The 12,995-nt window shown below is 32.7% G+C and overlaps 1 protein-coding gene across 1 annotated transcript in view; it reads left to right on the top strand.

The window, feature by feature from the left end:
• The window catches only part of LOC146527255 (N(G),N(G)-dimethylarginine dimethylaminohydrolase 1), a 47,828-nt gene extending 40,932 nt beyond the window's left edge, over positions 1-6,896 (top strand). Inside the window, exon 5 of the mRNA XM_085205710.1 lies at positions 245-6,896. Within this exon, the coding sequence (XP_085061836.1) occupies positions 245-352 (108 nt within the window). The 3' untranslated portion in view covers positions 353-6,896. The remainder of the gene's footprint in view (positions 1-244) is intronic.
• The last annotated feature ends 6,099 nt before the right edge of the window (positions 6,897-12,995 follow it).

Below are 12,995 nucleotides of genomic sequence, written 5' to 3'. Positions count from 1 at the left end.
AAGAAATTGCATGTCAAATTAATTATTTTAATATATTGGTATATATCGAAAATATTACAAATATGAGAAAAATAAGTATCCTATGTTCATCCCGAGACCCTCAAGTATCTCTATATGAGTATATTATCACAATTAAATTAGCGGTTTGGCCCTGATTGCGTAAAAGACACACACACAGACAGACAGACAGAGTTACTTTCGAATTTATAATATAGGTATGGATGAAAATTGAAATAAATTTCAGGTATTCTGTGAGAAGATCGACTTTGCGAGACGATCTATTTGCTTCTCTGAGCTCGCCAAGGTATCGACAGGACTCACTGCTTGTTGCCTTTTGGTAAGAAAAGTCTAAATATTTACACAAGGTATTATGATGCGATACAAAATATGTAGAAATTGTAAAATTTTGCAAAACCGTAAACGTTTATAAAATAAAATTACTTTGATATAATAAATAATTCTAAGTAGAATAATTGATGCATATAACTTACATAGAAATTCCGTTTAAAAGATGATGCTTGTATCGTATCGTGAGTTAACGAAAAGGCTAAATATACAATGTGTTCAAAATTAAATGTGACTTCTCTAAAATAAATAAATAGCTTGGTTTTGCATATGACTTACAATGAACAGCTAAAAAGCTTTTAGTGCTATTTATAATATTAAATTTTAAGTGACACTACCGACAATTGTGTCCAACTTTTACGTACAATGTATAAATTTAATGTTATTCGAACGTCACTAGTAACCTGCTGCAATTTTTCTGTTTTTATTAACTATAAAAGAAATCTAGATGTTTCGATGTTGACCATGCGATCTTATAATGTATAATATTATTCATGTTATCTGAAATAACGACATAAGTAATAATAGATGATTAATATTTTGATCGATTTATTACTCGTCTAGTTCACTGTTATGACTTTTATGAACAAAAAATTTGTAAAGAAATGTTTCGGACGATATTAAATCTAAAATCGACAAATACTAATCATTTATATTTCTTACGTGTATTGTCGACAGGAACATTTATTGTAATAAAACTATTTTATTGCAGTATTTATTATTGATTTCTGTTTCTGTCTTTATTGTTTACCAACCATTCCTTTAGTTCCAAGACTGAGAAAAGTGTACAACTTGAGATATATTTAAAAACTATTCTATGTAATTTCCATTCCAATATTATACCTATGTTTATATAATTGGTATTTGTATTTTTAAGTTTTCTAATCATTCCTATACTTCATTACTTCATGAATAAGTCAATAAGTAGTCGATGGTAGGAGGCCATCGTGGCGCAACGGCACAAGGGTGTGACTGTAACGCGACCCACTCGAGGAAGTGAAATATTTACATTTATATTTCAATTTCTTCGCTCTGGTGACGAGGCAAAGCGCGGCGTTGAGTTTTGCCACTCAACACGCAATGTCTCCAGAATTCGGCAGAAAGTTGTTTTAACAAATAATATCGATTTATCAGTATCAAATATTATTATCGATTTATAATTTTATTCTTGTTCCTAAATCCAGTCCTTTTAACTTTGGTTGTATTAAGAAAAATGTACAAACCCATGTCTATGTACCTGTACTTCATTATTAGATATAACTATAAAGTATACACCAATTTATTCTTAGGTAGTTCACAATCGTTTACACTTTTCAAATAAATTTTGGGTTATATATAATTATAATACATCTGTATGAGTATGTTTGTTTACAATAACAGTGATTTATTTTTAATATAATAGACAAAACTACATCACTGCAAAGTATAAAAAAACCCACAAATATATTTTCAAATTTGGTACAGTGTGCTACAAACATAAAGACTTTTCTAGATGTATACATGTAGAAAAGTCTCAAAGTTTTTGTAGATAATTGTAAGGTCGATTTTTTTAATTTCCTTAACATTTGTTATTTAGTTTTTAATTATTGCCTAACATGTATGCTACTTAATATAAGCATAATTAATTTGTATGAACTAAAAAAACAAATGCTTAGACAAGTGTAAACGATTTATCGATTATAAGTCAAGAAAATAAAAATAACCTATACATGACATTATATTTAATACATATGTTTAAAATATGTGCTTGTAAATTAACTATTGTAAGGATGAAGTATATTCTATTTCAAAATCGATTTTATAATCGTCAATATACCAGATATATTCTACAATAGTCGAAGTATAAAACACAATACTTTTTATTTATGATACTTTATTCATTATTAAGAGCTTATTGAATATCTCTTCTTAAGAATTAACATTTGATCTGAGCATATAAAAAAAATTTTGGATTGGAAATTAATATTAATATTGAACATTGTTTATATTGTTACTTATTTATTTTGAAAGTATATCTATAGATGGGGAGGTGAGGATGCTAACTCGGGATTTGCTCGAGCGTTATAGAGACCTATTGATTTGCGAAGATTAGATGATAACAAGAAAAAAATGTCATATAATATATATCTTTTGATCGGTGGGGTGAGCGGCGATAGATTTTCAAAAATGTAAAAAAAAACTGTTGCATGGACATACTCGAACGCGTCAGATATTGATACCATTCATTTCCTACGTATTCTTAAACATGTAAATATGTTAATCTGACTGTTTCCATGATGGAGGTGGTCTTACGTGGGAGTTAAAAATGAAAAAAGAAAAAAAATATGATCGAGCGCGTCAGATTTTCTAAGGGGGTGTTAAAGATGGTAAAGAGACAATATTACGCAATAGTAGAATGCACGTTATAAATACGCCCAGCTAAGATACTGCCTTCACCTATAAGATAAACAAAATTTATATACAATATATACATAATAAAGTGTTAGTAATAAATGATATTTAACAAAATTGTTAGCTTATACTTTAATATTATTATATCTAATATATTTACATAAAAATTTGCACAAAGGAGTGAATACAAATATTAATAAACATTGAAAATTAAGGGGACGAGGAACATCATACAATGAGGAAGGATATCATACAAGATGACGACGACGAATTAACTTAGGACAGGTGAAAAGGATGTGGGAAGGGGAACCTTCGTCCAGGCCACACTCACACAGTGAGTGGTCCCTGACCCTGATCTTAGCTAGGTGCACAGGAGTACATGCATACCCAAGGCGCAAACGACAAATAGTTGATATAATCCTCTGTTCAGCAAATTTTTGAGAAAAAGACCATGGTCGCCTTGGGATATTGGGTTGGATAGTAACATAATACTTATTTCTGAGATTTTGTTAATTCATAAAATTCAGACCAGGACAGATCCAAATTAGTTAATGCAAGAGACAACAAATCCTGGGTCGAAATAAAAAAGTTACCTAAATTACCATACTTAATGCCCAATTTTGCGCAAGAGTCTGCAGATTCATTCCCACTGATTGCAGAATGCCCTGGAAACCATGCCAAAGTAACATCCAAGCCCTTTAGATAACATGAGTACAGTTCTTCACGAATCCTTAAAATAATTGCAGACCTTAATTTACTATGAAATGGATTTCCCTTGATAGCCAATATGCAACTTAATGAGTCGGTAAATATGACAGTCTGTTTAAAGTCATGGGAGAGTGTGAACCGGATTGCTTCTAATAAAGCAACAACCTCTCCAGTAAACACAGATGATTCGGGAGGACACTTAAATTGTAATATAATTTTGAATTTTGGTATCCAGCATGCTGCACCAACACAGCTTTCCTTAGAAAGCTTTGATGCATCTGTAAAGATGTGGACATGGTTAGTAAATTTTTATTTACTATAGCTTGAAGTTTTGTGTTGGTGTCAACAGCTCCCTTGGTTTAGCCAAGATTAGTGATGACAGAAGAATGGTGTACTAGAGTCTTATCGATTACTTTTATAAATTATCATCTTCATCGATGACTAAGGGGTAATAAAAAGAGAAAAAGTGAGAGAGGAATATAAATACAGAGAGGAATATAGGAACTATAGCTACATTAAACTTTATCGATCGATTTCTATTATTTCGGCTTGTGGATTTTGTCAGATTATATATTCTTCGTAATCCTTGAATTATTGCCTCTAAAATAAAAATAAAAATTAGTCACGTTGGAGAATGTAGAGATACCGTTTTTTTACAACTTTGTACCCCCTCCACTTCTTTACGTCCCTCTTAAATTGCCAGATTAGTGGAATATACACGATTTAGCATGTAAGTAACTTACTCTACCTTAATCTGACGCGCTCAAGAATTACAAATTATCATTTTTTTTACAAATCTGATCCTTTATCCTAGACGGGCGGCCATATATATGGAGCTCATATTTGGTGGAAGTACGTAACCGAGTACAAGGAACCCCCAGTATCTTTATCTGCCCCGCTCGAGTAAATCCTGAAAGTCCCCTGATCGCCGCCCGTACTACTAAGTGTAAATAATTTATTTTATTCTAAAGTGTAAAGCATAAAATATTTTAATGAATCTCTCTTAATATATATTGGTGAATAACTTATCATATTATATTTACAATTTTATTAAATCTATTAAGAACTGTCAGATTTTTTTTGGAATGTGGAAATAAATATTGTATTACAATTTTGAATACTGCTCTATACGGTAAAAATGGTTTAAGTCTGTCGGTCTTTAATATAGGACATATAAATATGTAATAATCGCTTGGCTGAATCAGTTATTTGATTTGTTATTGTAATTAATGCTAGTTCTCAGAAGTAATAATTTATGAAAAATTCATAAATATTAAAATAAAATTATTTCAGCGATTCAGTACATACTGAATATTTAACTAATTCTTGCACTAGAGTTGAATGTGGGCTAAGAAAAATAATGTTTTAATAAAAGTTATCAATTGTATCAATATTGCCATGACCAAAGTTTGCATTCTTCAAAATTGTAAGATATACTACTGTTTGTTGTGGATTTTTAGCTGCATATTATTTTCTGTTTATACTTAAAATTAGTCATTTTCTTAATATTGATTATTATATTATTCATTATCTTCTCGATCTTCCGAACTGTAACTCATAATAAGTTATTACAATAAGTTAGTATGATATATTAAAGCTACAGTTGAATAAGTATCATATCATTTCGATCGGTGGAAAATATTATTCTAAAATTTTTATTATATTTGTAATCTTCTTTAAGAGAAAAAGTAGTATTTTGAAGTTAGAGAGTACTTCAGTTCAGTTTAATATAAATATAGATGAATTGCGATTTTCTACAATATTTAATATTCTTAAACGAATTCCCATTTTTATAGAAAGATTGTACTTCAATAACATATTCAATGTATATTATCTTAAATTTTTATAGTCATTAATGTAACGTACCCCCACGTGCAACAACCTAATAACTACCTAGAAGTTAATAACACAGCGACATGTACAACAAGCCCAGTAGAGATGAGATCAGTCGTTGGAACGGTGTTCTTCAAAATATATATCCATCGGCATGCATCCACTGATCTCAGTGACGAGCGACCCGTGCTTTCTTCGGGTATTCCATCGGCCATAATGTCGGCAAAAAATCTATATTCCGTTTATACGCCATAGTCATCTGTCGTTTATAAGCTTGCTTAATGTTTGTCATCGCTTTTCTTATTTTTTTCTGTTTTGGCGAGCTTGGTGACGATCTTTCTGGAATGGCCCGACGGATCGAGGCTCACTTCTTTTTTGGTGCGGTACTTGCCGCTGTGGTTGGAGAAGATTAAAGTCGTGCTCAAAGCAATACAATAGCCTATAGAAACTAAATTAGATCAAACCGTAGTGAAACTACATACTAAGGTAGCAAACCTATACTTCAGTTATGTATGCGTATTGTGGATTTTTTTACCTATTTTATTTAGTTTAATATTTTTCACGTCATGACCCTGAAGTCAGAACTGTATGTGCAACTGTACATTTAATAATATATTTAATTTTTAATTTAGTATGTACTGTCTGTACACGTGTTGCTTAACAAAATATGTTAATTAAAAAAAATCTACATTATTAGCACTACGTACTAAAGAAATAAATACTTTTTGATTCTTCCTAATTTGCACAATTAGCTTAGAGCTCACATATTAATTACGCACTTAAAATATTTAGCATTCCCAAATGTATACTTATAAATATTACTGTATATTATTGTTTGGCTATATAATACATTTAATATGTTGTTATGATGGTGTATGTAACTTTGATTATAGTTTGGGCCAATATGGGTAACAAGTATGGAAATTGTTTTCTTGTCACGTTTTTTTTTTTTAATATTTTATATAACGCTGTTCTTTTGAAACTTATCTACTCATACTGATCTAATGGCCACTTCAAGATAAACGTAAATAATAATCAAGATATTATCATTTACTAATAAAGCTTGTTTCGTGAACATAGTAAAAATTGTCCTTCTTTGGTTATTTCAACCCAAGCCTTTTTGATCATATACCGCATACAAAGTATAAGTGTAAATTTGGTGTATGTATATGAACTAAATATTGATAATTGGCTCGAAAATCTATTTATCTTGATTATTATTGCATTATAAAATGTTTGCTTTAAGCGATTACGACAAAGACAACTAAATGATTAAATTTGTAACTATATTAGGCAATCTATTAAAAAAGAAAAACTAAGACAGTAAATGTTGAATGTGATGCAATTATAAACTTTACTTCTAAAATTTAAAAAGCAGTCAATATTTTAATAATACTAATGTTAATTTTTACGTAGATAAATAAACTTATCAATCTAAAAGTGATTGTTATTAATAAAGCTTGCTCTATTTCTTATTCTTATAAATAAGTTTATTTATTCTTATGCTAAGCTAAGCTCTCCTGTTTGGAATCTTATTTCCCTTACGTATTTTTAGTTAATAACCTCAAAGGCGATATGAATGTATGGTAGAAATCCAATAAAGTGATGTTACGAGTGTCCTTTGATTTTACTTTTTACCCCCTTTCCCAGTCCTTCGATTTATTTGCTATAAAATTTGACTAGCAGCGACATTTACAAATTGAATCCGAGCTAATACTCTGATAGTAGACATACTTATAGGCATATTTTGTTACAGTATCTAGTTTGAAATGTTGTGTGAATATATTTATAAGTTGCAATATTCATTTGGCTTTTGAAAGGAATCAATATTTATAACTGCTACTACTCTTTATTGCATTTTATGATTCACATTAATACCATAAAATTGTTACATTATTGGCAAAGGCCCGTCCACCTGTAACAATCTCTAATAGAGATTTCTATCAGTCAACCTATGGGTATGAGAAAGAGTAAAAACAATTTGCAGGTCTAAAAGGCAAGTGCAATATATACTCATATACATTATTTGTTTTTTTTATAATTTTCTTCATACTGCTATCTGTCGTCAATGTGGGACATTCAGCGGTAGGTATGTCGATGATTTGGTTGACCTATGTAGGCATAGAGACTTAAGTCACACCCTACTTAAATAGAAATCTGCTTTTATTGCAGCATGTCTTGGGGAATCTTTCGCTTGTGTCGGCGTTGGCAATTTATATCATCCATAAGCTTTTGGACAAGTGCGTTTGTCAAACATGATTCCTCCTTTATACAAAAACGCTCATTAGTATATAAAAATGATATAATATTTGGTCGCTTTTTAAGCACTCTTGTAATTCGGTCCGATGTAATGTAAAATAGGCATCTCGTTTTAAATTCATCGCTACGTAATCTGCTATAGGAATGACACTGACGGTATTATTCTGGATTTCTTGAGGTACAGCTATTAGACGATAAAGTATATACAAGTCTCGGTGTACCAAAGGTAAAATTATCTCAAATATTAAAAATTGCTGAGTCATCCTATTTCTGATATTTAAAAGACTATATATTTTAAATAAATCGGTATCGAAATTTTCTAATGGTAAAGTACGTTCTTGTGATAAATGTCCTGAGATGATGTGTAACTGTTGTCGAAGTTGCTCTGGTTGGATAAGATGTTCAACAGACTACCTTTGGTAACTTTAATTGTTATTTTTATAAAGCCTCTCTATAGACTACATTTTGTGTTTTATATTCGGGTTGTAGTATAAATATAAATTATCAGGCGAACTTACTCTTGAACAGGCCACATATAACTGACCATGAGAGAGACAATCGTTTCTTAGATCTACTCCAGCTACTTTTAACGATTGGCCCTGCGCCTGCGCCTCATTAATATGTAGTCAGTCACCTTAACCGGAAATTGGAGGCGCTTAAATCGAATTTGGTAATTTGATGGTATTAAGGGGATCCGCGATATAAAAACAATTTCTCCCTAACGCATACCAGTAGAAATACATAGCTTAATTACGTGTTTATTTAGTCTTTACTTGATGTCTAGTTGCATTAACCAATTTTCCTTTACAAAATATGAGAAGGCATTCCAGATGGTTCTAGAGAATGGAGGAACTCTACAGGATAATGTACAGCATCATCAACTTCTAATACACAGTCCACCGATTCATATTTTATCTCAGTACCGGGCAATGTCGCTAGCAAATATGAGTTAATGCTATTGGCAATGTCATTCCTGGGGATAAGGATTCCTCTTTCCTTTAACCATGCACTATTACTATCATCTGCTTGTTGACGATATCAACGATATCGATACGACGATATCGAGACGTTGACGATATTGGGTATATTTTATTAGTTTTACCATTTATTTTTTTAACGACGGTACCAAGATTGTAAGGAATATTTGTTTTACCTCCCACTTCCGATATCTTTCATTAATTTCAATTTAAGTAAATAACTTAGCAAATTCTTCTATAATTCAATTTCTGCTTTTGAATTTGATCGTAAATGCACACACATATTAATTCTTAGAGTAATAGTTTTAACTTTAGACCTTTTTTCTACCACTCCACAGAGTACATATAACTCTTAGTTTTCCCGAATACACTACCTTTTGTAAGAAGTTTTACCATGTGTTTTACTTTTATGTAAAAACCCTCGCTACCAGATCGTGTCTGACATGTAAATGTAATAAACAGATTTGGCCGTCCATAGTGGTGCGTTGTGCGTCCTTGTGTACGCTCGTGCATGTAACGGGGCCTTCCCGTCAAAGAAGACGGTAGGACTACTACCTTACCTATTTCACACAGTTCGTTTATCTGTTCTTGCCAAGGCGTCTTTTAGATGAACATATTCTTCATTCTTTATCTCAGCTCTCTTTTCGGCTTTGTGGCATAACCCATGTTTCAATCCCATAAGTTAGTACCGGTCTTTTGCTTTACTTTAATAATGCTTTTATATACAAGACCTTTAAGCTTAACCGGCATCCTCCGGTCACAGATAACACCAGTCACTTCTCGCCATTTTAGCCAAGCAGGATGCGATTCGATGTTGTATATTTACTTCCCAGGAGCCTGAGCTGTGTAACATGGTACCCAGGTATTCGTATTCGTCATACCTAGTGACTTCCTGTCCATTAATGATAAGGGGATGTTGCGGTTGATTATGTTCGTTACACACCACATATTGGGTTTTCGCAACACTCAACATCAAGCCGCCTGTCTGTAACTAGTGTTTCCATTCACAGAGAGCTGATTCCAACTCTCGGGATGTTGTATAAATAGCTAGATCGTCAGCGTAAATGAAAGTCCATGATGCTTTGTTTGGGCCTGTTCAGTGAGAGCATCCATAACCAAGCAGAAGTTGTATGGACTTTAAATGAACCTTGGTGTACACCTTCCGTGAGTGCTACTGCTTTTGTTTGCCCCACTCTATGTGGATGGTTGATTTGACGTTCCTGTACATGTCAGCTATGATGTCAACGTACTTCTCTGGGATATTTTTCTTACGAAGACTCCACCAGATTGTGGGACGTGGTACACGAACGATCAAACGCTTTTTCCATGTTCAGGAATACAATAAAGAGAGGTGTGTTTTTAACCCTGAATTCTTGAGCAACCATGTTTATAGCAAACATGGGATCGATAGTGGAAAGCCCTGGAACGAAGCCGTATTGGCGAAGAAGCCTGATTTTAGTCGAAAGCTTTAGAGAGCCGTATTGGTTTTTAGTCTGTTCTTAACTGTTTATCGATTACTCGTTCATAAAGTTTCATTGAATGAGCTCATTAACTCAATTTCACGGTAATTGTTGTATTCGTATCTACTGCTCTTACCTTTGTAGAGGGGTACAATTGTGCTTAACCTCCATGCGTCCGGCATACATGAGCTTAATATTAAGATATATTCCTTGTTCTCTTAGGCATTTCCAGGCTTCGATAGGAATTCCATCGGGGCCCAAAGACTTGACTTGTTTGACATTTTTCTTAGAGTGGATTCAACTTCCTGAGGTGATATTGGTGCTATGAGCCTGATATTTAAATATCATTTCTCACTATTATGCTCAATAGAGAGATAAATCTATAGCTGTAAAAGTCAGCAGCTGACATTGCTTTTTAAAGAAGCTCTTTTGTTATTGGATCATGTTCAGGTATGTTAATCTCATAACCACGACAAAACATAAGGGGATACTGCAGAGCATCATAAGCTCGGTGAGCTTACGCGCACCAATCTATTAACTTGTAGGGAACATTCCATATTATCTTTAATAACGCAAAATTAATATTACTATGTACAATTATGAAAATATTTATTAGAAACATCCGCACGCAGCGATTTGAATTGTAAACCTGTTTCGAGTTTTTTGCTATGCGTGTCGTAGGCTGCTTGCCAGAATTTCCACGTTTAAAGAGTAGGTTATAATCGCTTGCGACGTTCACTTGTGTATCTATTGCTCTCTTAGCTTGCATTCAATTGTGTATCTTCATGTTGTTAAGTGCTAGTTTCGCTTATATTTTATTTTGATATTTGTTTAAATTTCTATCTTTCCTTCTGTGAGTGCTAGATTATTTTCTCATCGCGTATCTGGTGCATTAAATAAATTTGGACGATTTCTCCACAAAATTTGAATCTTTAATTTTACCCCATAAGTGTAAAATAAATATTAAATATTATTAAATAGCGATCTCACATTTTAACCGCTATATCGGTTAAAATGATTTGAAGCCTTATAAACTCTTGCGTGAAGAATAGTATCTTTCTTTTCGAATTCCTGACCGACCATGATAATTGCAACTTCTTTAGATGTAGGTACTTTAAACGACCAGCTTTCTCCATCAGGTTTTTTATTGGCACTAATAACTACTTTGAATTCTTCCTGCTCTAAAGGTAACGAATCAACAGCAGCTTTAAAATCTTTGATGTAATTATTATCTTGGTGCATCATTTTTTGTAAATCAGTGATTAATTTAGGTTTAGCACCAGTAAAAATTTCACAGCGATGGTCTCCTTCGATGTTATTGTCACCGACAAAATATATTTGCAGAAAAGGTTTTTGAACAAGATTAGCCATAGCACTACTCCTGTACTTTAAACGTTGGCGTAAAATTACCTTCTCTTATTTCTTTCGCCGCAAAAGAGGTCATCTGAAAACAACTGTTGTAATGACGACTTAAAGAAAGGAAGTGCTCTGACATTAATTGCTGCCGAGTAAACAGACTATGCAATGGTTCGGGGTAGCGCTTAATGGCCGTTAGCTGAACCACTTGCCGCCGTTGTAACAAATCCCGTTAGTTTCTTCTTTCCATTTGTAAGTTTGACACCAAGAACAGGGTATCCTTGGTCCAAGACCAACTATTTAGTCATGGTAATAATCAAACCTATAGTCATAATCACATTCGGACAAATTTATTTTCCAAACAATTGTTTGCTGTTTCTTTTTATAATTCACAACTGTCTGTCTATTGACTCCAGGATGAATATTTGTATACATTCGTGGTTTATTATATTAGATCGCACTTGAACAGCCATTGAAATATTGCCATATATCAACTAAGATAGGGATGACAATAAACACCCTATCGCCAGGTATTTCTACCACTCTACACTGGATTGGTAATCCCTCGTAATAACTGGTAATAATTTCTCCGTCAATGTTACAACAAATAACGTAAGTTATTATAAATCTTGATTCAAAAGGCGCAGGACCGGACGGAGTGGCGAGCATTGGGGGAGGCCTATGTCCAGCAGTGGACCTTAAAAGGCTGATGGATGGATGATAAAAAATCTAGGTAAATATTTTATAAGTGACAGAATTCCTAAAATCAGAGATGTCAGTAATTTTCTTTTTTAGTTTCTTTTATAGCTATATATTATCTATTAAAAATATAATAAATAAGTTCAAATAACAATCACAATATCTCTTATTCGCTATAAAGCCGTAAATCCAAGGTGTGATAAATAAGGTTCGGATGCCTATTTTTGTAATTGTTATATTCGAATAGGTTATCTATCAGTCGGTACGATACAGTATTAGCTAATAAATTTTCAATAAATTAAATAATAATAGCTAATAAATTTTCATATTCGTTCTCGGGCACACCAGTCGTGGCGCAGGGCGCAGTGTGACTGTAAACGCCCCACCCATTTCTTCGAATCTCTTTCTAAGAAATTAAATATTTAATACTGTAAGGGTGTCGAGATAAAGCTCGGCGTTGAGTTTCGCCACTAAACATCAACATGACATTTTCGTAAATTACACATTCACTGGTGAACGAATAAAGAATTCTTTAGTTGTAATATCCTTAAGCCTTATACTAGGTAAATGATTATTGAATTTTGGGACAGCTAACCACTCTTAATTGCTTAATTAAAGGTCCATCTTCACTCGCTTTTACTTTTGTCTTAGGCGGTGCACAATCTCTTTACCTGCTTTATATTTTTAAGGGAATATTTATTTCGCACCTAAAGCGTACAGATCACCAAAAAAATCAAAGTGGATCGTGAATGTTACCTAAAATTATTTATATTTATTAATTTTTATCGTCCGATGAATAATCTTGTACAATTATTCTGGACTCGTTCATCGACATCCAAAAATAAAACATACCATTAAAAAAGAACCTTTTTCACGATTTTCGTTCGGAAATTTACACTTTAGGTATTTTTTATATTCATTAGTTACTTAATTTCTGGCTTAGAATAATTACAGCATTAATTTCTGC

The sequence above is a fragment of the Heliconius melpomene genome, chromosome 21, assembly GCF_056956725.1.
Source record: "Heliconius melpomene rosina isolate 202511_hmr_F chromosome 21, ASM5695672v1, whole genome shotgun sequence".
Lineage (NCBI taxonomy): Eukaryota > Metazoa > Arthropoda > Insecta > Lepidoptera > Nymphalidae > Heliconius > Heliconius melpomene.
This window is presented reverse-complemented; position numbering and strand designations above follow the sequence as displayed.